Source organism: Colletotrichum siamense (assembly GCF_013390195.1).
Source record: "Colletotrichum siamense strain Cg363 chromosome Unknown KSG_Cg363_contig08, whole genome shotgun sequence".
NCBI lineage: Eukaryota > Fungi > Ascomycota > Sordariomycetes > Glomerellales > Glomerellaceae > Colletotrichum > Colletotrichum siamense.
The window spans coordinates 1,384,266-1,408,332 of record NW_023501021.1 but is presented as its reverse complement, the minus strand read 5'-3'; the positions used below and the strand labels follow the sequence as shown (position 1 = coordinate 1,408,332).

Sequence of the window (24,067 nt, the reverse complement as noted above, 5' to 3'; positions counted from 1 at the left end):
AACTCGAGAACGAGGCGTGCGTTTCCTTTACAGAAGAGACAACCCATCCACGGCGATAGCTCAAACGGTACGTAGCTCATCTCGACATACGATGCAACCCATATTCCCTTCCGTTGCTTCTGAGATGAACTGGTACTATTTATCACTCAGTAAGGGTGGGAATATGATATAAATGAAGACGCCACCCTAGGGGAATTTCCAGAAACCCCGCCGTAGAACACTCCCATAGAAGGGCGTCTCAACCTATCTCATATTCCCACACCTTGCTGCGTAACACTAGTACCCTCCAGGTGCTAATACGCGACATCAAAGCGAGCCACAAGCGCGAAGCACAGCACCCTCTCAGACGTCTATCACCCATCACTCCTTCTTGGCAGCCTCCTGCGGACCAGCCAAGGCGTTGACAACAGCCTGTAGCGCGGCACGGTCCGCACCCCTCACCCTGTCCACCAGGCCTTCGCTGGTGAAGCTCACAGACTGCCGGGGCTTCAGGCTGGGGACCTCGACGCCCTGGGGCTTGCCGTCGCGGAAGAAGACGAAGGTGGGCATAGCGGTGACGTTGTACGTCTTGGCGATGGCGTTGACGTGGTCGACGTTGACCTTTGCGAAAGCCAGACTACCCTCGGCGGCGTGCTTGTCGGCCCACTCGGAGAAGACAGGCGCGATGGCGCGGCAGGGCGGGCACCAGTCGGCGTAGAAGTCGACGATGACGTGCTTGGTCGAGGAGAGCAGGGCGTCCAGCTCGGCTTGGCTGGTGAGCTTGTAGACCTTGCCGGATGTCTCGGGGATGGGCGAGCGGTCGGCGAAGAGCATCTTGATGGGATGTTAGCAGGGATACGGGTGAGGTTGATGGCGAGAGCTGTCCGGGGCCTACGACAGGCGGTAGGGACGGTCGGGCGGCCTGGTGGCCTAGCGGGAGTCACTTACGCGACCGATGATGAATATGGCGACTGCCAAAAAGATGTATGTTGAAGTCTCCATCGTGAGAGTCTATCAGGTCGCCTGGAACGTGCGAACGATGACAGTTGGTGCAGCAGGTGAGTGTGAGGTGACCGTTGAAGAAGTTCGAAATGTGAGCGAGGCCGTGCGATGGCGCAAGGGTGATATTACCCCACTCTGAAATTCAAAGTGGCCAGCTGTGCATGTACGGTCTTTCATCTGGTGCCAGGTGTCAGGTGCCAGCAGAAGCCTTTTTGACACCAGGGGTCCAAACTGTCCACGGTGTAAGCCATCGATGTCATAAACTTGATAGACCCTGTCCGAACCCTTTTGATGTCTTTGTGCCGTTAATGATTTTCTGCTCTCATTTCTTATGAGCTCAGTTAGGCTCCTCGATAGTGAGGCTTGGACTCAATTACGATACGCCGGGTGAACGGACCTAAAGCCCTCGAAATCCGTAAGTCACCAGATGGAAACACTTTGAAGAGCAAGTGACTTTATTTCATCTCCAGTAGTGGTATAAATACAGAGTCTCTTGAGGTTTTTTTACAGACCCAGTATCATGCCAATACTATCTATTTATCACTTACCACCCTGTTCAATCTGCTCCATCACATCAAACGCAGCCTTTGCATTTTCGCGGGCGGCATCATCAACGTCTGCCGCATCGTGAATAGCCGCAAACCTCTCCTTCCAAAGAGTCCATCTTTCCGGGCAGATCCCGTCAGTCCCGCGAAGCTTGCGACGCAGTTTCACCGCCTCTTTCTTGTCCAGTTTCCAAAGCGGGCCGGCCGTAGCTCCATGCACCTCTTCATCCCGCCCGTACAGGCGGTGGCCAGCGTACTTCATCCAGTTCGCAGCCATGGCGACTTTGAAGGGTATATCCGGTACGGCAGAAGGGTCTGAGTCGATCTCATCCGGGCCACCTCGAATGGGCTTCATCGTGCCCTCCAAGGCATCGACGAAAGCCCAGATCGCGTACATCTCAAACGGCACAAGGCCGAGTCCTGCTACTCTTGCAGCATAGGCCTGGAGATTGACGGCTTTTTGCTTATTCTGTTCTGCGGAAGTCTGCAAATTCACTGAAGTTTGAAGAATGTCAGACATCATCATTACCACATGCGTGCTGACATTACTTACCAGTATCGATCTTTTCACGGAAGGTATTGCCAAACATGGGCAAGCCCGTCCAGACAGGAACAGAATCCGCGCCATCAGAGCCCCATTCCTGACCCAAGCTTACTGTCTTTGGTGGAAGGTCATGCAGAGATTTGATGACGGCTGTGAGTTGTTCTTGCTCCTGGCTGTTGTGGGGAATCTGCAGCGCCAGGTCGTGTACCAGGTCCCAAAACCACCAGAGGAATGAACCCGCAGTGCCGTCTTTTGGGTACTGTTGATTGAACAACTCGTCGATTTCTCTGGCGGCATCCTCTGATGACAGCTTTTGTGAAGAGGATCCCAGAACGGAGTTGAGTATTTCAACGACTTGACCAGCAAAAGCCGGCGCGTCACCGGAGATCTGTAACTGGACGCCAGACATGTTGGGCTGAGGTAGGTACGTGGTGGTGCACTGTTGGATGTTCAAGGTTGTAAGAGAAATGTGATGTGAAGAAGTGATAGTAGTCAAGGTTGTTGGTAGGTGATAGAACTTCTGAATAAACGGCTTGGGTAAGAGGTAGCTTGATTAGAGTATGACGAAGTTGCGATGTAAGTTGGGGAAGCAGCTGCCTAGAGGGGCGGCGGGCGCGGGACCCGCCGTGCAACTGCCCCGCCTAAAAATAGACTAGCTTCATTCCGGCCCGCGTTCTGCGCCCCGCGCCCCCGGTGAGACCCGTCTTCCCACGGATCTTTTAGCCGTAGGATCTGACAGTAGTAGATTTGTCAAGCCGACATGTATCCATTAACATCGCTTTTGAGCTACTTTCTCCTTCCGTCCATCAAGGAAGGATTCGAGACCCTGTGACTTATGTCTAGAAACCGAGATACGTAGAGACATTGCCGACCCCAAGCGGAGCTCGTCGTTGCCCAGCTCTGCCTGTCTTCCCTTTCAAGGTCAGACAAAAACGGTCATGGGAAGGCTTTCGTGAGACTCTTGTCATCATCCTGTGAGCATCATTCCCTCAAAGGTGATGTTTCGACTGACATACCCCGGTAACCCGCAATTGTTACCCACAAGTTGGAAATGGCGATGTTCAGCGGTGCAACCTGCATGGTCTTTTTGTTCGCCAGTACATTTTCAAGTCAGCCTTGCTCAACTCTACGAGTGTCATTTGGAAGCCTGAAAATCCCGAATAAAGTGATCATAACGTCTTGGAGCAACCTAGAACACGACGAATCAGGCTACAGCATAGCCTTCCCTGCGGATTAGGTTAGTCATGGGAGCTGACATGCGGTCCAGCTCCCCCACAGACGATCACTCCTTTGCTACCATCCGCAATTGGACTTGACTAAGAGAGGCTAGGCCGTACTCCCACGGCTATTCGATGCCGGCAACAACCCCAGCAATTCGCTTTAAACTTTTGCGTCTAATGCCTGCCCCTGAGAGAATATCCCGAATGCGCTCGATTGCAAGCCACACTCGGGCGACGGCATAGCCTGATGTATGAATTGGGTTACATACAACGTCTGACATGCAGTCTAGCTCTCCACAGCCGATCAATCCTTCAGTTCGTCTTCTCCGTTTCTGGGCGGTAGCTGCTCGTGGGTCTAGGAACAGAAATCCCTTCGCACTTTGCCTAGTGTTCCAATGGCCGTCGGGGTTGCCTAAGGATGGTGCATGTAAAGTCTTGAAATTGATGGCGGCTGGAATGATATATAACGTAGTCCTCAGCACCACAAGAGTTTCCGAATCATCAAACTCAACAACTCACACTCTCCAACAAAACACCACACAACTTAAGAAACACTTTGTCTTCGAACCTCCTCTCAAAATGGTTGCCTACACCTACTTCCTCGGCCTCCTTGCCGCCTCAGTCGCCATTGCCAGCCCCGTTCCCAACCCGGACGAAGAGTTCTCCCTTGAAGCTCGTGCCGGCCAGGTATGAACAAACTCCTCTGTGGCACACACAACCTGATACCATCGGTACACTAACACGGACTTAAACAGGTTTACATCTGCAAATCAGGCGCCAACAACGACGGCGTCCTCTACGGCGAAATCAGCCAGGACAAGGCCATCGGCTTCTTCCGCGATGCGAAGACCAGCACCGGTGCCAGCGGATACCCCAAGCCGTTCGGCAACCAGGGCAACGTGATGAAGTTTGCCAGCGGCTGCGGTAGCGACGTCTGGGAGCTGCCTGTCCTCAAGAGCGGCAAGCCGTACGACTACAAGTCGAAGAAGGGCACCAGCAACAGCCCTGGACCCATGCGGGTGTACTACACCAAGGACCTCAAGTTCTGCGGTATTGGAGGCAAGCTTAAGCCTGACGGCACCGGCAACCCTCACAACTGCGTCCTCAAGAAGTGATTGGATTTAGAGAGGATTTTCACGTAAATATTTCTATGGACATATGAGCCGATGACAGGGCGAATGCTCTGATCAGTACAATTTGCTTTATACAATCCTGTGCTCCAAAAACATCCTTCGACTTTTGCTCCCTCCATTCAGCTTGATGGGCTGCCAGGAACTCAATATTTGACTTTGTAGAACGCAAAGAAAGTTCCCAAGAACCGTAATCTTGTTTTCAATAAGAACCCTAACTCGTCCCCAAAATCTGGCCCCTTTTCAGAGATCCCACATGCATTGCGACAAAGGCGTCTCTGGGTCGATCTCTTTGAAGGCCTTGATGGCGTCACGAATAGGGCCCGTCCGCTGTAAGTAACGTCTGCCCTGTTTACTGCTCGAGAAATCGTCGATGGACTCCATCAAGAATTCTGCATCGCAACGACCAACAACAAGATCATTCTTGAGCTGATCACTTACAAATGATGACCAAATGCCCTTCGGCATGTGCGGTTTGCCGAGGGTACCGAGCTTGTTGAGAAATTTGCTGCACAGAGTGAAGACGGCAAAGAGGTTTATGCGAGCGATAGGCTGAGGTCCCTCGATATCCAGAAGAACCGTGTTCTTAGCCTTCTCCATGTACTCGGATAGTTTCAGCTTGGCCTGGGCTTCGCTGATCTTGTAGTACGACTTGGGGCCTAAGGCTGGCTGGTATGGGATGCCGAGGACGTCTCCGCGGAATAGCGCGCTGTTGTCGTGATTGGAAAAGTGTTGGTCTAGCAGATGGGAGTTGATTTCCATGAGCTGTGGGAGCTGTACGAATCCAGCTTCCAGGCGGAACATTTTGGAATCGCCACGTGAAACGTCGCCCTTCTCGACTTTGCTGTTGTACACAATGCGACGGAATGTGGAACAGAAGTTTCTCTCTGGCATGCTCCCTCCAAAGATGCTTTGAATGAGCACTCGGGAAAGTCCTTCGAACACTGGTATTTTAGGCGTCTCGGCAACACAGCGGCGCATGGCGTTATATAGATGCAAAGTAGCCGAGATGACTGCCCAGTCCGAATTTATGCGGAAGCCATAGCCAAAAGCCGCGTTAAGCAACTCCATCATGTGGCTGCCTGCGACCCAGGGCGACGTGTGGTACGTGTCAAAATTCTTCTCGGAGACGTAGGCTGTAAGAGCATTGAGAAATTCGTGGAGTTGGCCCTGCCAGTATTTGGCTCTGTCGCAGTTTGGAATCATTTCATTGACAGCCTCCAAAACTGGCAAGACGCTCTTTCGCATGTCGATAGCCAGGCGGATCGACTTGAAGCGGTAATGAGGCCGAGTGATTGTAGCCTCCGAAGTAGTGATCGATTGGTCCGTGAGAAGGTACAAGTTAAATGCCGCGACTATTCTCGACGAGGCCAGGAGCACACTTTGCGAGAGGTAATCTCTGGCAGTGAAGAAGAACGAATCGCAGATCGGAGTGAAACACCCACATGACAAGGGCTTCGTGGCTTCCAGAATACCGATTGCCCGTTCTGTGTCAAGGTCGGCACGAACGATGTCGAAAATGGAGCACACCATCGCCTTGTCAGACGCGGAAAGCTCCTCTCCAACGTCTGCAGTAGGGCCACCACCGAAAGCAGCTTCGTATGAGGCATTGAACTTGCATACACACCCAGGGTTGTGGCAAATCATGTTCTTTCCTTGGATCATCGGTCTCGGTGCGCCTGAGAGCGTTTGACCGTATTCGTTAACGGTCTGAGCGAGCATGAAAAAGCGGCGTGCGTCTGAGACGAAAGATCTCGGATCGACCTTGTCGGAGAGTTGTGAAAAGAATTGGCTGGTACACTCGAGGGAGACGGACATGGCGACGCAAACCTGAACGAATTTCGGCGGGGTTCTTCTGGCGATTGTGTACATGGCGAAGTTGGTCATCCAAGCCGCCAAGGGCAACGGCAAGGTGCCGCGAGACGCATCTATCCAGCACTTCTTGAGCAATGTGTGGACACTGTCCAGCTCCTGACCTCAAGTCAGCTGAAGATTTCAAGTTCAGTGAGGTAGGAATGGCACTTACCATTATGAAATACGCAGCCTCGAACACCTCGCGGATGTAATCATCTTCCAAGAAAAAGTCGGACGGTGTGCCGGACTCGCTCGGGGGATCTGCGGTATAGGAAGAAGATAAGGGCGAGCCACTATGCTTGTGGCCGGTTTGGATGGGGGCTTCCTCTCCATCGAGCTCAGACTCAACCGTCGGGAGATGGTAAAAGCGATTGGATGAGGGCTCATCTTCTGTGTTGGATTCGTCCACCGAAGGAGCTCGGTCACCCTTCACCAAAGGAGCCAGTGTGGAAAGAACTTCCTCGAGTCTGTTGTCTGTCAATATTGAACGCTGTATTCAGCTCTGAAAAGCTCAAACCTGTCAATAAATGCGTCGTGCCCGTGATGACCGGCGCCGAACTGCTGGTAGATGTCGGCGACGAGCTTCCGCGTTTTTATCGCCTGTCGGAGAGACCCAATCACGGAGACCGGGACCTTCGCTTTGGACTCTTGCAGCAGCTTAGCCGTCTTCAGAATATCGGCTGTTGACTTGAACTTCAGGTCGGTTTCGGTGGGTGCTTTGAGGCGATGCTGGCACCAGAGCCAGGTCAAAAAGCCATTCGTCAACTTCTTGTAGGATCTGTAGAGCTCCGAAATCGAGCTCGTGCCAGTAGTAGCCATGGCGAATTTCGAAAAGTCCGAGATGCCGGCCCGGCTTGTGTGGGAGGAGAAATGGTTAGGAAATTAAGTTTGCAAGGGCTCGAGTGACGGTGAAAGGAGGAGTGAATGGAAGCTTCTTTGGAGGTTGTGTATGTTTCCTCCCTCTGTTATTTTTTTCCTTCTTTTCTTTTTTGGGTGCTGAAACTTTTTGTAATGAGCGTGGAAGGAAGGAAGTTGGAACCCTAAGGAAATTCCTCTTCTTTGGAAATAGCATTCTATTTTGTCGAGACCCTTCACTGCCTACGAGTCGCAGCCGTCCGCACCGTGGGCTTGACTCCATCGACAGGTACAAGCTGTGTGAAGTTCCAAGCGAGTCTCTTTCAAACGCATAGCACTAGAGTCACTGCGAAGTACGTTCGAGGTTTATTGGCTTTGATGGCTGAGATCTTGTTCGCATGAGATAAAAGGCGTCCATCTTGCAGTCTGCATTACAGTTTCCATTTGAGATCCACGCACGTAACTTGCATTTCAAAAGTTGAACTATGATATAGACATTATATTTCAGAATTTCGAAAAGAGACAGGATTATGTACCTTCCGGTTTGTCATACTAATGCTATATTGTTTCAGAAGCTGTGTACGTTGTTCTTTTGATGTTGGTGGCTTGATTTCCGCTACGAAGTTCATGTCGATCCTTGATAAGAGAAAACCCTCAGGCTCTGGAAACGTCGAGGCGAAAACCCCACTTCTTCCACAAACCCCCAGGTTCGACTCTTTATGCAGAAGAAAGCATGGCCTCTGGAACGGTCGAGACACCGTTAATATCAGGGGTGGTGGGGGAAATGGGCCAAACGCGGTCCAGTGTCTACTTCTGGACATTCGCTCCAACACAATCTGCATGGGCATGCATCTCTGCCACCAGCCTGCATAATTGTCTCCAGCCAAGGAGAGGGGTAAAAACCAGGTTTGTTGAGTAGATAAAAGGCTCGCTGTTGGACTCTTTTCTCCATCTTCTTCGAAGAAACGTGGGAAAGGTTGAACAGGTGGTAGCTCCCTGCACATATCGACAATCGAAATGTCGGCACCAAACGACGCAACCTCATCAGCGCCAGCTGCAGCTCCCATTGCTACGCCTGTTTCCCAACCTGGGAGTGGAGACATCCAAGTTGCCGATGAGCCGCAAATCGCCATCGATCCCCAGGTATCTTGCGCGCCCGTCTCTCGGACCCTCCGGCGTGATCTAAACCATTGCCTTAGGCCCAGGATGTTGACGACGCGGCGTCAGACATTGGCAGCGTGAGTGCTTGAATGTCCTCTTTATAGTTTATGTTGGACAGCCAATTCACTAATTTTCGGCAGAGCGTTGCCTCTTCGAAGACCAGCCTGGCAGAATCGATTTACAACTTTCGCGTCGAGAACGGCCGCACCTACCATAGGTACAAAGACGGAAGTAAACACCCCCGACCCCCTCCGACCTGACAGAATGCTTTTCTAGCCACTTCCCTGACCTGGTTATGCTAATCTATGCAGAATACTTCTACCCGAACGACGAAAAAGAAAGCGACAGATTAGGTGCGCGGTTGAGGAGAACGAGCTACCCTTTCTTTTCTGCTGCATGTTGTTGACCCTCTCCCAGATCTGCAGCATCACCTGTTTCTTCTTTCTTTGGAAGGCAAGCTCGGTCTCTCGCCTCCAAATGAAGAGGATTACAAGGTCAAACGCGTCCTTGATGTGGGCACCGGAACCGGGATCTGGGCCATCGAGTTTGGCGACATTCACCCGGAAGCAGAGGTCTGTCATGAGAACCTGATCACATTTCTTCGTTCGTATACTAAACTCAAGATCTCATACAGATTATTGGAGTGGATCTATCTCCTCCGCAGGCAGAGTATGATTGTGCCAAGGAAATCACCATATGCGTCTCTAATTCTTCACAGGGTGCCCCCTAACGTTCGATTTGAGGTCGATGATATCGAGGAGCCTTGGTTGTTCTCTCGGCCATTCGACTACATTCACAGCCGAATGATGACATCCAGCATTTCGAACTGGAAACAATTTGTTCAAAGAGCTTATGAGTAAGTATTTATTTTGCTACTACCTCTCAAGATTACACGAAACAAAATTCTAATCAGGTGAAACAGCAATCTTACGCCAGGAGGATACCTTGAGCTCCAGGAGATAGACCTTCTGCCTCAGTCAGACGATGGCACCTTGGGTTCGGATGCTGCTATTGTCCGGAGCAGCGTGCTACTCGGACAAGCTGCTACCTTGCTTAACCGGTCTTTCCAGGATATTCCGGATCTCGTAAACGTCATGAGGAGTGTCGGATTCATCGATATCTATATCAAAAAGATAAAGTGGCCCACGAATACATGGCCGGCAGACCCTCGATACAAGCTTCTCGGCGAGTGGGCACACGAGAACTGCATATCTGGTATCGAAGGTTGGATCATGGCTCCTTTGACCCGAGCGCTTGGGTGGAAGAAGGAGGAAGTTCAGGTTTTCTTGATTGAAATCCGCAAGGAACTCAGGGATCGCAGTATCCATGCCTATTGGCCGGCGTAAGTTTGCACGTTTGCCGCTTTTGAGAGGCGGCGATCTCCCCGCAAACTCCGTCTCAAAGCTAACACAACGAAATAATACTAGGTATGCGCTGTATGGGAAGAAACCCGAGGTTGATGGACAAGAGTCGTGAGGGCCAGCCGAAGAGCCGGAAGTAGGGGTAAACTTATTTCCTGAGGAAACCGTCGACGGAGTTCTCCCAGTTCAAAACTTTCTATGCCATGTCTCTTCGAAAGTTTTATTGCCATGTCTCGTCTTTTCCAAGTACACGTAGCTTCTTGCGTAATTGTTGGTGCTTCCATTGATACTCACGTAGCTTCATCGAACTGATGTTTATTGAAGAGTCTTATAACAAAGGTATTTAAGAGTATTTTGTGGTGCGAAAGTAGCACTCTTGACCAAGAAATAATGATGGTGTCGCCGAGAATGAGGATTGCACTTATGGCGTATGGAAATGAAACACTACTTGCTACTGAGAGGTCCAGATCAGTAACGTTATGTACAAGAAAATGTCTGAGGACGTCCTTGGGATGACAGATCCAGAGAAATAACCAAGCATCTATCTCGAGGATTGCTTCAAAAACAGTCGTTCAAACTTCATTTAGTGACGCGGGCTACACCGAAATCACTACTGCTGCCACCTGTCTTGATGTCCAGTGGCTCGCCTAACGCTTTGGGGAAGTGGAACAGTTGTTGTCAAGGAGGACGGTTTTCCTTGTCTCAGTCCTATCAATGGACCTCATTCCCGGCTCGCCTATGCACGAGGCGTTTACCTAAACCGTTACTACGCATTATCACCCATGCTGCCTTATCTGTTGAAGAAGGTGAGAGGGAACTGAAAACGCGACGCGGGAAAGTGGAGCCAATAAAACTTCTGGACGACGGATCCAACAAACAACATGCATCTTTACCACCAACGTGCATGGTTGTCTCCAGCCAAGGAGAGGGGTAAACAGGCATGTCGGTGACCAGATACAAAAGCATGCTCTCGCGAGGTTCTCCTTACTTTTTTTTCACATCATAATTTAGCATTGCATACCGCGTGCAATCCGGATTTCTGGCTTGCATAGCCACAAGCGAACCGAAATGTGTACAACCAACAATGCAACCACCACGGAGGAAGAGCAAGTCGTAGCCGATGCAGAGGTTCGCAGACGATGTATGAAATTGGGAAATCAGCAGTGCCTGACTTTCCATAGGTTGACGACTCAGCAACCGAGCTTGGGGGTGTGAGTTACAGCCTAGCGTATGCTTAGCACAATGATTTCTCAACTGATCATTTGTAGAGCATTGCTTCCTCAAGTACGAGTCTGTCCGAGTCAATTTACCACTACCGACTCGAGAATGGACGCACCTATCACCGATACAAGGAAGGCAGTAAGATTTCTTCAATGTCTCTGTGTCGCCATCATCTTCGCCCAGCTGATAGCGACAGAATACCAATTCCCCAATGACGAAAGAGAACTTGAGAGACTGGGTAAGAAATCCTAATGAGCGCATTGCGCATTGGGTTTGTCCGTGCATCATTCTGACTGGGCGTTGCTTTGGTATCATCACAGACCTGCAGCATCACATGTTCGATCTCTGTCTTGACGGCAAGCTCGGTGTTGCACCACCCAACGACGAAGGCTCTGGTGTTCGTCGTGTCCTAGACGTCGGCACCGGAACCGGGTTGTGGGCTATTGAGTTTGGAGAAGCTCATCCTGAGTCTGAGGTTTGTCAAGAAATCAGCTGGTAAACGCCAGTGAACATGCTAACCTGCGTCTTAGGTCCTTGGAGTAGACCTGTCGCCCCCTTTGGCAGAGTATGGCCTTTTTTCAGAGATCGTTACTCAATCAAAGCCTGACAGTTGTTAGGGTCCCTCCCAACGTTACTTTTGAAGTGGACGACATTGAAGAGCCCTGGCTCTACAGCAGACCATTTGACTACATCCACTCCCGAGTGATGAATTCTAGTATTAGAGACTGGAAGCAGTTTATCCAAAATTGCTATGAGTAAGTACTGGGTGGTACCGTTTTCACTTGGATTCTGTTTTCTAAACTCGATGAACAGCCACCTCACGCCCGGCGGTTATCTCGAGTTGAAAGAGGTCGAACTGATGCCTGAATCTGATGATAGTACACTTCAACCGGACTCCGCCCTGGTTAAGACGTACACCCTTCTTGGAGAGGCCCTCAGAATTTTCGGATGCGCATTCCAGGATGTGCCCGCTATGGTCGACATGATGAAAGCAGTCGGGTTTGTCGACCTGTACGTCAAGAAATTCAAATGGCCGACGAACACCTGGCCAAGGGATAGCCACTATAAGGAGATTGGGGAGTGGGCAAACGTCAATTACTTAACGGGCATTGAGGCGTGGACCATGGCCCCATTCACGAGAGCCCTCGGCTGGAAGAAAGAAGAGGTCCAGATCTTGCTGATTGATGTTCGGAAAGAGTTCAATGATCGTAGCATTCACGCTTACTGCTCCTGGTAAGTCGCGCTCTTCGATTGGAGAACGATGTTTCCAGCGGCATCATGAGGAACTACTGACGTGATCACACAGGTACGCCATCTATGGAAGGAAGCCAGAGGAAGAGAAGGAGTAGCTGCAAAGCCGAATATGACGTTCAAGTATTCCTAATTCATGTTGGAGGGGTTTCAAATCATAGTAGAGAGCGTCAGTAAAGAATATTTCAATTGTTCTGACTAGATGCCTCTGCAATTCAACAGTGGTTTGATTCGTCATTTGAAAGATATCACCATTTACCATGTGCCACTTGTGCAACCAGGCCGTCAATATCATTTACATGTCGGGCTGTGCTTCTTCAACCCGACAAGTTGACTCTCGGAACACGATGTCTCACCAATCCAATCACACACCCGGCGCCAGCCGCCACTAACACAAACCTCCATCGGGAACTTCTCCAACGACGAATTTTGGTGGTTGGCGTTTCTCCAACGCTCTTTAGCGCGAAATGCGCCAACCTCAATCTGTGTGTGGGGGGTAGCATCGGAACATTGCGACGGGACGCCGTTGGCGCCCCCCTCCCTCCATTTCTCCAAACCAGGCCAACCTTGGTTGCGACTTCCACATGCACGTAATCGCGTGGGCAGAACGGCTTCTGCGGGTGGGCAAGATTGGGGTCAGCTTGCCAGCGGCATACACCCCTGTCGATAGGTCATCCGGACCGCACCTGTCAAAGAAAAGATGCGAGACACGGGGGCGGCCATGTTCTAGCTGATCTAGATTTCGGGGACTTATGTTTTTCCTCTTGTTTCTTCCTTCGTTTCTTACCCTCATACAATTTGGCACATCTCGTGACGGTAGGTCTTAGAAATCGAGGGCGGAAATCTAGAACACGTCATCAGGAGGGCGAGGTCCGTCTGGCGCCAGCGTTCGTCTTCCACCACCCAGCTTTAAAAGTGGTGGGTGTAGGAGGAGGATGAGGCTAGTTGACCGCTTTATAGATGAGCTTGTCCCAACCGCCTCCCTGTAAGCTCCAAAGCTCCCACGCTCTCGTCAACCTCGAAGCTGAGGCGAGATCCCTTTCTCCATGCGACAGCCGCCGTCATGGTCTTCCCCATCCTCCCCCAAACCCCCCTCCCCTCCCTTTCCCTCTCCGCCGCCGGTCTCGTCGCCCTCGCAGACCTCCAAACCATCGCCCACCGCACCGCGCTGACCGGTACCTCCTCCTGGTGGGACTCCCTCGTCCTCGCGCCGGGGCTGCATTACCAACAAGCCGCGGACGGCGTCGCGGGGTCCGACGCCAGCGGCATCAGCGCCGAAACCTCGCGCGCGTTCGACGGCGGGAACGCCAACAGCGGCGGCGGGGGCAAGGGCGTGTTCGGGACGGAGGCGCTCCCCGGCGGCGGGTTCAAGAATGTGCGGGTGACGAACCCCGGGATGTTGCTGTTCCTGTCAAGGCTGGGTGTGCAGGACCAACGGGCGCGGGAGAAGGAGTTGAGGATGCGGAGGAAGGCGGCGGGCGGCGGAGGGGTGGAGGCTTTTGGGGCCGGGGCGGGGAAGGAGGATAAGGTTATTGTGGTCGATATCGGCACAATGGGGACGGGTAGGAGGAGGAGGAAGGGGAGGGCGTTTGAGGAGCGTGATGGGGAGTGGGAGTTTGAGAAGGGGAGTCATTTGCTTTACCTCGCGAGCCCGTTGCTTACGGTCGGGGCGGTGACGGTGATGGTGCTTCTGGGAGATTGTGAGTCCCCCTTCGTTTGACATCGTCAACCTCACGTCCTTCACAAACAGTTGATAGACATCTACTTACATTCTCTCGCAGGGTGGGGTCTCGCCGCCATCATAGCCCTCATAACCTCCCGCCTCCTCAACATCTACATCATCAAACAGCGCACACCGCCCTCCCCCTCCGCCCCCTCCTCCCCGTCCTCCTCCAAGCTCACAGAGTACCTCATCCCGCTGTCGCCCACGCTCTCCGTACGCATGCGCGGCCGCGCCGCCGACCTCGCCGCCCTCACCACCGAAACCTACCTCCTCGCCAAGACGGCCGCGCAGGGCTACCTCGAGGCCACCGCCAAGCTGACCATCTACCTCGTCGCCGTCTTCAGCGGCAACGTCTCGCAGGCGGGCAACATGGCGCTGCTCGTGCTGCTGCTCGGCAGCGCGGGGCTGCTGGGGCTGAGCAACGGGTTCATGAAGGGGGTCAAGGGCAAGGGGCGCGTTGCGCGCGTGTGGAACGGCGATGGTGGTGATGAAGGTCCGAGGACTGCGACGGTGGGAAGTGGGGGAGGGACGGCGCTGCCGGGGAGGAGGCGGGATTTTGACGCGTTCGTGCAGGGGCAGAGGCCGCCGCGGAGGGAGACGGAGGATGCGGTGGAATGGGGGAGTCAGCAGAGTCAGGTCGGGACTGTGGTGCGGGATCCGTATCCTTTCGAGGGAAGTGTAGAGTACATCTGAGGAAGAGTGAATAGCATCATGATATCAGGTAGGAAGCATGGCACGAGGGGGGGCGTTGGGGGGTTGAAGATGGATATGGCCACACTGCCATTTTCTGATTGTTTGTTTTTCTGTCTTTTCATAGACATTAAGTCAGTTAAACAACCCAACACCGCCCACCCATCCCCCGTTTCCCAACCATCACCATGTTTTGTGTTTCCCTGCCTGACTGACTCCCTCCCTTTGTCTACTGTACTCCTACGCTCGAAACCAAAAACGAAAAACGAGGGAAAAGAAAACTCCCTACCAAAATCAAAGAGGGTATATATACCAAACAAAAAAACAATGCTTCCCCCCTTAAACATGAAACCTGTCTTTTTCCCCGCCATCTCACGGGAGATGATGATGTCTACATGGATGTGTGTGTGGAAATTGAACGCTTTAGAAGAGAGATGATAGAAAACTTTTCCGACAAAGCAAAATGTGAAAGATGCTTGGTTTTTATAGAGTTCGGTCATTGGTCGACGACTCCTCGCAGCACTTGACAATCTCGCACAGCGACCGCATGATGAGCGGGTCGATCTCGTTGACCGACTCGCCCGCCAACGGCCCATCCGCACCCTCGGCGCGCAGCGTCGCCACGAGCCGCGCGATGCACCGCCGGATGCCGATCTGCAGGTCGCGCAGCGTGACATCCGCCGTCGGGACGGGGGTAACCGGCACCGGCGGCGCAGAGGACTGGCGCGACGAGCAGGCGCGCAGACCGAGGAACATGCTCGAGCGCTTGCGGAGGGGCCGCGGCGGCGGGGGCGTGGTTTCTTGCATGCCCTGGAGGCCGAGCAGGGTGGCGGCCTTCTTGGGGATGGACTCGTCTGTGGTGCCGGTGGTCTCGGGAGTGCCCGGCGTGGGCGGGCGGGCGGCGTGCTGGACCATGGGGGCGAGGTAGTTGTAGGCGACGATGTGGGCGTAGAGGGCGTCGCAGAGGTAGTCGGAGCCCGTGGGGAAGAGGTTGCGGATGCGGGACCACTGGGGCGCGGTGAGGGTTGCGGTTGAGGGGGCGAGGGAGGAGAGGTCCAGGTTGGAGGAGGAAGCGGCGCCGCGGGAGGAGCAGCGGCGGACGGAGGAGCTTGCGTTGTTGTTGCGGCGCGGCGCGAGCCATCGCCAGCGTTGCTTGGGGGAGGCGGGCGGCGTGTCTGGGCGGATTGGTTCGTGGACGGGGAGACGCACTTTGCGGGAGTAGCTGCGAATGGTCTCGATGGATAGGCTGGAGCAGAGGAGCATGGTCTCGGGGAAGCAGGTCACGGAGATGCGGAGGGACTCGACGACGTTGGGCGGGAGGGGGATCCGGCGCGCTTCCTCGGAAGAGAGGGAGGGGATGTCGATAGGGTCGTCGAGCCATGTGTACGTGGCACTCACTGAGGATGTCGGGCGGGATCTGGTTTGGGCCTGGGATCTGGGCCGTGGTGTGACCACAGATCGTGAGGTTTCTGCTGAGCGTGACTTGGGACGGGGAGTGACGAGGGGAGGGGGCGCAAGGCCTTCTTCTTGCTCGTCGAGGTAGCGGAACCACGGCTCAAGCTCCTCCTTGAGATCGGCGATGATGGAGCTCCTGTTCGTTCCCGGCGCGGTGACGTGGTCGGAGCCGGTGCGGGTGGACGAGGCGTGCGAGCGAGCGCGCGACCGTGATGCAATGGTCTTGCGGGCGTCATCCGTGAAAGAGACGCGGTGCTTCAAAGACGAGCTGCGCGTGGGCACGGCGATCTCGATGGAGTGCAGCGAGTGGACCGACAGGCGGTTCTGCTCCGTCTCCTTCTCCTTCAGCTTCTTCCTCTCCTTGCCGGCATTTGGGGTTGGCGTGGTCGGCATCGGCGCAGGCGTCGGGTTGACGTGCAGGCTCCGCGCCCGGCTTGTGGGCCGCGTGTACCCTTCAAACGGGTTGGACAGCCGGCGGGTGGTAGTCGCGGCGTTGGCGCTCTTGATCCGCGGCGGCGACTGGGACTCGTTGATGGACTTATCCCCCAGCCGGGATAGCGGCCGCACTACCGGCTTGATGGGCGTCGTGACTGGTGATTGGTCTAGACTCTTGCCCAGCTCAGGGTGGTCGCCGGGCCCTTCCGGCTCTAGATCCATCCAGCTCACCGGCATGCCCTCTTCTTCTTCTTCTGACCCGTCGCAGAAGGAGACGAGTCGTTTGGAGGGTGCCGTTGCTGGTGCTGGTGCTGGTGGTTGACTGGAGGCGGAGATGGTGGTGTCTGTCGTGAGGACGGATTGCTGGCGGATCTGGGGCGACGCGGCGGCCTCGTCGTCGCCGTCTTCGGCCTCGCTGAATGACGCGCCACTCGAGCTGGCGGCGTCAGAGTCGTTTTCGCTGGCGCCGCTGCTCTTCTCGTCGATGGCACCGAGGGGCTGGAATTGCGGCACGCCGTTGGGGTGGCACGGGGCGCCGAGAACGGTCGGGGGCTCGGCGGAGGGCCATTCGTCTTCGTCGGATGCAAGAGCGGGCGAGGGGGCGCCGGCGGTCATGTTCTTGGAGGTAAAGATCAGACTAGAGAACTCGAGGTCCTGGGCCAGGAGCTCCGGCAGATTGCAGTCCATGGTCGGTTCCGCGGCTTCGGCCATGGTGCCGGGATGGATGCATATATGCCCGGGAGGCTGGTACTCGTCGGAATGCTGCGGGTGGGCGTGTGTCTGGTGATGCTGCTGCTGCTGCTGGCGTTCCTGGTGGTGGTGTTGGTGGTGGTGAGGCCGGATTTGGATTTGGGACGACAACGGCTGGGTGGTCGGGGGCGGCGGTGACAGCGGCGTTGACGGCGGGATGCTTCGACTGCAGATCGATGTCGGCGGCTGCGGGTTGGAAGGCAGTGTCAGTGGCAGGAGATTTTTCATGCTCCGGACGGAGCGTCTTCGCTCCAGGGCCGGCGGACGGGATGTTTTAAAGGTTGTTGGAGAGATGTTCCTTGCAGGGAGGGCCTCGGTCGCGTGTGGGGCAGGGAAGGGAGCTGGAACGTCTAACGCGAACATGGGGTGCATGCCACATGGGTTGATGCTCATGCCATTGGGCGACGAAAGAGAAAAGGGGAGAACTGCTGCTGGCCAGGGGGGGAGGGATCATGAGGTCGAGGTGGCCACTGGGAGCTGCGAAGCCTTTAAGCTGTCCAGGGCTGACGACAGGGTCCTGGAGGCTTGCTGGACGAGGGGAGGGGTGTTCGTCTCTGCTGGGATTTATTTCTCTGAGAGACAGAATCAATCTCCAGTCGCTTCTCCAGTCTGAATGGACACGCCGGGCAGCTGCACATGTCCGTGGGTAGGATTGCTATGGAGGAGGACGGAGCAGTAGGGCAGAAGAAGACCTCGCTTGTAGGGATCGAGCTTCGATACGCTGGGCGAGAGGGTCCGAAAACAGGGACGCTGTGTTCGGATCCGGGAGAGAGACCCTTCCTCGTGCAGACTCGGGAGATGAGAAGGGCGGTTGGGACTGGATGAGACTTGGACTGGACGGCGAGAATGCAGGCAAGCTCTCGAGGCGAAGCTCCGAGGGGGCGAGGGAGGAGAGGAGAGGGGGGGCAAGACTAGATGGTGAGATTGAGAAAGATTGCTCAAGATTGCCCGAGGGGAAAGCTGCGTATGCCGTGCCACTCGAGGAGACGCACAACAAAAACACCACCAGAACAGCAGCAGTCCAGTCTGGTCCAGTCCAGTCGAGCATCCATCTATGGATACGTCCATCCCATACAACAACACCTTGCGTTGTGCGTGAAGAGGGGGGCCCGTTATCTAGAGCTCTGGGCTCTGGGATTAGTTGCAAGACATTATTGACCGCGGTCCTTTGCCCTTGCATCGTCCCGTCCTCTGCTCTGCAGTAGCGCAATAGTCACAACCACTGTCATCCGTCCCCTGGGCTTGGACTGGCTTCATCGCGTCTTTTCTTCTGCAGGCCCTGGATCGTCCGTGGCCCTTTCATAGTTCGCAGATGAGCTCAGCGCCAGCATTTTGCCAACACAGCCAGCAGCACCTCACCTCACCAGCACCGAGGGAGCCAGTCGTGCGGGACTCCGGATCTTGCGGATGGGGAATGGCCCTGTTGGGAATAGGGCAGCCAGGTCAGGGGCAGCAGCAAGCAGCAGCTGGCGCAGTCAGTCGTCGTGGACTCGTGGCCGTGGTTCGACAGGTCTCCAGCGAAAAAAACAGAAGAGTCCATTTCGAATATCGACTCCGTTCTTCGGTCCACGCCAGAAAAGGGAAGACGATGAGGCCGAAAAAGCAATATGACGGGGGCGTGGGTAAGCCTTCAATAATACAACGTTGGCAGTGGGCTCAGCGTGCATATCTGCGTTGCATACGGCAGTTCGCTGCCATTCGCTTCCAAAAAGCAATGACTTATGACTGGTGTTCATTTGGCAATTAAGTCTGCTGGACGGTCGACTGTGCCATCGTCATCAAAACAAGCTCGGCGCTCATAAAAAATCTCTGAAGTTTCTTGGTTCGGTTCCGCTGCCATGACACAGGTCTGGTGCCCACTGCCCACTGTCTGTCCAGTTGGATATGTACGATGGAGGCTTAAACGGCGGTACGATGAGAGTCTAAAGGGTTCATTGCCCTCTCTGAGCAGCAAAGTCCGTTGACTCTATCCACCCACGTGCACTTGTGCCTGGAACAGCCCTCGATGTCAAAATGACAAGACACCAGAGGAAGCAATCGGTCATTCTCTCATCCAGCCTGGGGTCTCGCTGTTTTGGGGGTCCTTGAGAACAGACGCATCAAGATGCTGGACCCCCGGGTAAGCATGGAGCGTTCCATTGGCCCTTGGTGCAGGCTGAATGAACAGGCATTTGTCCCGCCTATTCCATATTAGTGCAACCACGTCTGTGTTGCTGCAGCACATCTGCATCCGCATCTTGCACCTTGCATCCATCCTCTTGCAAGCGCAGGCCAGCCTGATGCCTTCAGCCGTCTGTGTCTGTTCCAAGTGCAACTCATGAATGCTATGCATGCAGAGAGCAAGCAACAGCCGGTGACACAGGCCCGTGTAAATGGAAACCGGTCCATTGTCTCTCCTTCTACAGCATCCACCCAGCCACGGCCTCCCGCCTCAGTTCCCAGAGCCGACCTGGGGAGATTGCCGGCGAGCACAAAGTTCCCAATGGCGAGCGAGATGCCGGGAGGTGGCAGCTGATCGTCTCGGCACTGGTCAAGTGGCGATTGGGGATCATCTTGATTGTCATTGTCTCTCGGCTCTCTCTCTGGCCTTTGGCTTGTTGTCCCCTTTGGGGTCTTGCTCCCCTGCCGAGATCAACAGGAGATTGAGGGGCGGCGCAGCAGAAAGCAGGTCGTGATAGGGTGATGAGAGGGTGATGGTCCCCTAGCAGCCACCAGTGCACCACCGCAGCCACCTGAGCCAACTGTCGATCCGGATCCCACGCCGCATATCTGCATTGGCATTGGGAAGGGGGCCATGTTGTTGTTTGCTCTGTGCGTGCGTTTCTGTGTCTTGTCTCGTCTCGAGTGCTGTAGGTTTCCTGTCCTGCGCAAAGCCTTTGTTGTGCAGCGGCATTGATGATGGCAGATGAGAGATGTCGCATCGCGTCGCAACCCAATCCATCTGCCGCTATTGCAGGTCGCATGCGTACGAGGACATGCACTATGCTGTAAACGCGCAGCGGTAGTCTGCTGCTCCTCCGGCTCTCGCTCGAGCAGGCAAGGGCCCATCAGAGCATCATGGGATTAAAATGCGACGTCGATTCGTGGCCTCCACTGGCGGGCCAGGGCACTAGACATGGATTGCCTGCCTTAGATACGATGGATGAAGGCCAGGGGAGGGGGGGGCCGGGGAGGGTGTAAGCCAGCGGAGCTGTTCCTGGCAAAGCCGGGCGGGCAGCAAGATTTGATGAACCACAGAACCAACGACCGGGGGAGGGCGCTGGTTCTGCTCGAACCGTTGAGATCGCGACCACGCGTCTTGGAATGGAGCAATGGAGCCCACCGGGGCTGGCGGCGCTTGGGTGGCTCGTTTGGGTTCATCGTCATCTGCCTGTCAACGGCGCAGAGTGACACTTTTGGCTTGCTGATATTATCTGACCCTGTCTCGGAGGCCACAGAAGGGGGCGTTGTCTCTGTATGGAGTAAGGTAAAGGCGGCAGGCATGTTGAATCAGTTATGCAGGACCGAGCACAGCGAAGGCGCTGGCTGCAGTGCAGACGAGACGGCAGCAGCTGAAGTTCTGGCGAGATGAGGCACGAGAGAAGCTTCTCGCGTGAAGGGCTGCAGACGTGAGTGATGTCGGGGAGCTGCAGGCGAGATATGACCGTTGTTGTAGCTCGTCGCTTGTATGCAGCGCCGTCACGTCAGATGGAGGAAGCGAGCTTCACGTCTCCGCAGTCTGCTGTGCGTGGGAAATCCGTGCAGACCAGATAAGATAGCGATCGATCATTGAAGAAAAAGAAAGGTCTGGCCGGAGCGGTGAGCTGGTACGGGAACCCGGAGCGCAGGACAGGTGAGACATGGCGTCGACGGGCTGAGAGGGCGTTGCAAGGCCGGACGTTCAACTCCAACGACACTCCAAGGTTCCGAGGTTCGAGACGGTGGTGGTGAGATGAACGGGAGAATGACTGACTCAGAATATTGGATATCAGAGGACGATGGATCGTTCTAGTGGCGTGGGCTACTGCCGGAGCAGAGGAGACATGTCTCGCTTCCAAGCACGGCGTGAACTTTGCGCCTTGTTTGTTGGAAAACCTGACAATGGAAGTTGGCGATGCAAGGAGTTGGTTGGTGGTGAGACTCTGAGAGATGACAGAGCTTCAACCTCACCACTCACAGAGCTTGCCGCTTGGCGTCCTTACCCGCACCGCTGCAGTGTTAGTGTTTCTAGGGCGGAAGAGCGGCGCTTTTAGGGCCTTGGGCTGCGGTAGGGAGCGACTTAGGGGCTGATTTACTGGCACTCTACAGGCTGGACTCGCTGGAGTTCTTGTGCAGCTGTCCCACTGCGATATTTCTTAGCGGTGCTCGTTTGTTAGCGGCCTTCTGAGGCAGCTTAGTAGAGCGTTGCAAGCCACCTCGCCTGGGAAAGAGGCACTTAGCGCTGCGGAGCGGGGCACCTTCCCCCTCCAGCTCTGGTTTCCACTTCGGGAGCGCTAAGGTCTCTTAGACGGGGCGACTTATCGATAACATTTTTCCAGAGTGGACTCGAATTTTTTCACGATCTCGAACGTCAAGTAGCCTCACTCAACCTACCCGACGTTTCGACACATCAACCTTTTCCAAGATTTTGCATCTGCTGTCTCAAAGCCACCAGCGCACCGGCGTGTCACCTAGGCCAAGAAGAAATTCTCCTGCTTTCCGTTACGAGGAACCCGCGCACAGCTCTCGGCTCAACCGTCAGCCGGGCCCATCTGGATCAAAAGTCATCCAAAGCAAGCCATCCAACGTGGTCGCGAAGAAGACTCGACTCGGGACACTCGCCCTGATCATTCCCCACGGCTATCTCGCTTTCTTGTCTTTGCCTCTCGTGGCGCTGGATCATTCGTTCCCACGTTTTTGTCATCCTCGTGGCCGCTGCGATCCGATCCTCTCGCCTCGGACGCGGCTGAGGAGAAGCCGCGGGTTGCGCACTCTCTCACCCCTTACATCGGAGTCAGGGCCGCTCTCGGACGAGCGTCGCAGCACAGAGATCCGTGGGAAACGCGCCTAGCCGGAATTCACCAATCCCCTACACCATCGGAAAGCGCGCCTCGTTGCCACCACCAGACTATCCCACCATGTTGTCAGAGGAATTCTACTCCTGCATCTGCGGTCCGCCTATTGCGGCAAACACCGCCGTCTCCAAGGATGTTGGCATCTACGCCCACTCGCTCAGCCCCAGCTATTCTGTCAAGTCAACTCTGAAGAAAAGCAACACCCCGGCCAACTGCTTGGCTGTCAGTGACGCTCACGTCTTTGCCGCCCAGCATGAAAAGTCCCAGGTCCATGTCTACTCACGGGCCCGGGGCATCCAGGAGGCCGTCATCACCTTCCCGGAGAAAATCCGTAGCTTGGCGTTGATCGACGATGTCTTGGCGTTAGGGACTGCTGAAGGCAGACTGATCTTGTGGGAAGTAAGTAAACAGATCCAGTCTTTGTTCCGAAGAGAGGAAACCAAACCCCGCTGTGTCGTGTGTGGCTAACGAAACAGTAGACTTGCACCGGTCGTCAGGTGACCACCCCACCCTGCCATGTCCAGGCTGTGTCGTGCCTCGCAGTTACGCCTCACCACCTGCTCACTGGCTCAGAAGATTCCAACATCCACGTCTGGACGTTGTCCCGTCTTCTCGAGCTAAACGCGTCTGTCGAAAACGAGCCAGACCGCACGCTGTCTAATCACCGCGCTGCAATCACGTCGCTCGCCATCAGCCGCAGTGTCAACCCGGAAACCAGCATCTGCGTGTCAGCCAGCAAGGACAAGACGTGCATCATCTGGAACTATCAAACGGGCGATGTTCTTCGCACGCTGCTCTTCCCCACGGCTCCGCTCTGCGTTTCCATGGATCCCTGTGCTCGTGCCGTCTTCGTTTCATCCGAGGACAGATCGCTGTACCTCGTCGAGCTGCTCGGAGACAAGCCGCTCATTGGTCCGCGCAGCCTTGAATCGTCCTCCACTGTCGTTCAGGTGAATTCGCCGATTGGAGTCGCGGATGAAGATGCTGGCCCGGCTTCGTGCTTGGCACCAAACCATGACGGCACGACGGTCCTGTCGGGTCACACCAGAGGCAAGATATTGCAATGGCAGTTGACCGAAAACGGGCACCCGACAGAACTGGCAGACCTCAACGCCTCTGTGACAAACCTCGCGTTCCCCCCGCTGCTGCAAGCTGCGCGGTCCACTAAACCTGCTGCAGTCGTCAAGCCGAGCCAGGCCGAGCGTCAATACACATTCGCGTCTCAACTGAACACTGAGATGCAGCAAGAGACGAGGTTCCAAAAGATGCTCAATGGCCACGGGTTGCCCAATGATGTTCTCGAAGCCGCCATTTTGTCGTTTCAAGAGCCTCCTGCGCAAGCTTCCGATGAGGCTGGCGATGCGGAAGTTCAGAGAGAAACGGACGAGTTATGGGAGATTATCAACGAGCAACGAGCGCTGCAGAGGCTGACAATGCAGCCGTACGTCGAGGCCAACTCGTCCCATTCCTGAGAGCGTTTCAGCTTCCTGGTCCGGATTCCAGATGGCGGCTCGAGCCTTCAATTGACCTTATCCAAACTTTGCAAACTCTCCTGTCTCCCCCAGCGAGTCATTCTGGGATTCCCATCGGAATCGCATCCATCTATAGCAGAACAGTCGAAGGCCGGATCGTCCGTCTCGCATGACCAACACGAATCGGCCGCCATCCTCGTCCTCTTGGTTTTTTTGGCAAGCGCCTAGAATTTTATTGTGGTCCATTCCAACATGAGACGATTGTTTGAAGTACCTCGCCCTAAAGCTTAACCTTCGGCTATCGGCCTCTTTTTGATCAATCTGCCTCATGGCTTTCCGACATTAGGCCAGGCCGGAATAACCGCGCAGTGGTTCTATCACGCAAG

General features: G+C 54.8%; 9 protein-coding genes across 9 annotated transcripts; 5 read left to right on the top strand and 4 right to left on the bottom strand.

Moving 5' to 3' along the window:
• Positions 1 to 360: 360 nt before the first annotated feature.
• THIO-0 (Thioredoxin-like protein) lies at positions 361 to 981 on the bottom strand (the record flags this gene model as incomplete). The annotated part of the gene is made up of 2 exons (XM_036643843.1): positions 361 to 813; positions 928 to 981. The coding sequence occupies 2 exons, from the start codon at positions 979 to 981 to the stop codon at positions 361 to 363; spliced, it is 507 nt and encodes a 168-aa protein (XP_036490493.1).
• A 540-nt stretch (positions 982 to 1,521) lies between these two features.
• On the bottom strand, positions 1,522 to 2,479 carry CGCS363_v011993 (uncharacterized protein; the record flags this gene model as incomplete). Its single annotated transcript, XM_036643842.1, has 2 exons — positions 1,522 to 2,021; positions 2,080 to 2,479. The coding sequence occupies 2 exons, from the start codon at positions 2,477 to 2,479 to the stop codon at positions 1,522 to 1,524; spliced, it is 900 nt and encodes a 299-aa protein (XP_036490488.1).
• Positions 2,480 to 3,869: 1,390 nt separating this feature from the next.
• Positions 3,870 to 4,405, top strand: CGCS363_v011992 (uncharacterized protein; the record flags this gene model as incomplete). The annotated part of the gene is made up of 2 exons (XM_036643841.1): positions 3,870 to 3,977; positions 4,046 to 4,405. 2 exons carry the CDS (start codon positions 3,870 to 3,872, stop codon positions 4,403 to 4,405), a joined length of 468 nt encoding a protein of 155 aa, XP_036490487.1.
• A 258-nt stretch (positions 4,406 to 4,663) lies between these two features.
• CGCS363_v011991 (uncharacterized protein) lies at positions 4,664 to 7,093 on the bottom strand (the record flags this gene model as incomplete). Its single annotated transcript, XM_036643840.1, has 3 exons — positions 4,664 to 6,391; positions 6,447 to 6,741; positions 6,792 to 7,093. 3 exons carry the CDS (start codon positions 7,091 to 7,093, stop codon positions 4,664 to 4,666), a joined length of 2,325 nt encoding a protein of 774 aa, XP_036490490.1.
• Positions 7,094 to 8,146: 1,053 nt separating this feature from the next.
• On the top strand, positions 8,147 to 9,766 carry CGCS363_v011990 (Secondary metabolism regulator LAE1; the record flags this gene model as incomplete). Its single annotated transcript, XM_036643839.1, has 9 exons — positions 8,147 to 8,272; positions 8,329 to 8,367; positions 8,431 to 8,521; positions 8,602 to 8,643; positions 8,708 to 8,862; positions 8,925 to 8,959; positions 9,009 to 9,146; positions 9,213 to 9,632; positions 9,718 to 9,766. The coding sequence occupies 9 exons, from the start codon at positions 8,147 to 8,149 to the stop codon at positions 9,764 to 9,766; spliced, it is 1,095 nt and encodes a 364-aa protein (XP_036490489.1).
• A 953-nt stretch (positions 9,767 to 10,719) lies between these two features.
• CGCS363_v011989 (Secondary metabolism regulator LAE1) lies at positions 10,720 to 12,221 on the top strand (the record flags this gene model as incomplete). The annotated part of the gene is made up of 9 exons (XM_036643838.1): positions 10,720 to 10,779; positions 10,833 to 10,862; positions 10,920 to 11,010; positions 11,069 to 11,110; positions 11,193 to 11,347; positions 11,403 to 11,437; positions 11,490 to 11,627; positions 11,686 to 12,105; positions 12,179 to 12,221. The coding sequence occupies 9 exons, from the start codon at positions 10,720 to 10,722 to the stop codon at positions 12,219 to 12,221; spliced, it is 1,014 nt and encodes a 337-aa protein (XP_036491048.1).
• A 965-nt stretch (positions 12,222 to 13,186) lies between these two features.
• CGCS363_v011988 (uncharacterized protein) lies at positions 13,187 to 14,539 on the top strand (the record flags this gene model as incomplete). The annotated part of the gene is made up of 2 exons (XM_036643837.1): positions 13,187 to 13,823; positions 13,905 to 14,539. 2 exons carry the CDS (start codon positions 13,187 to 13,189, stop codon positions 14,537 to 14,539), a joined length of 1,272 nt encoding a protein of 423 aa, XP_036491049.1.
• Positions 14,540 to 15,019: 480 nt separating this feature from the next.
• Positions 15,020 to 17,137, bottom strand: CGCS363_v011987 (uncharacterized protein; the record flags this gene model as incomplete). Its single annotated transcript, XM_036643836.1, has 1 exon — positions 15,020 to 17,137. The coding sequence occupies one exon, from the start codon at positions 17,135 to 17,137 to the stop codon at positions 15,020 to 15,022; it is 2,118 nt and encodes a 705-aa protein (XP_036491043.1).
• A 5,135-nt stretch (positions 17,138 to 22,272) lies between these two features.
• IPI3 (Pre-rRNA-processing protein IPI3) lies at positions 22,273 to 23,681 on the top strand (the record flags this gene model as incomplete). Its single annotated transcript, XM_036643835.1, has 2 exons — positions 22,273 to 22,608; positions 22,689 to 23,681. 2 exons carry the CDS (start codon positions 22,273 to 22,275, stop codon positions 23,679 to 23,681), a joined length of 1,329 nt encoding a protein of 442 aa, XP_036491044.1.
• Positions 23,682 to 24,067: the final 386 nt, after the last annotated feature.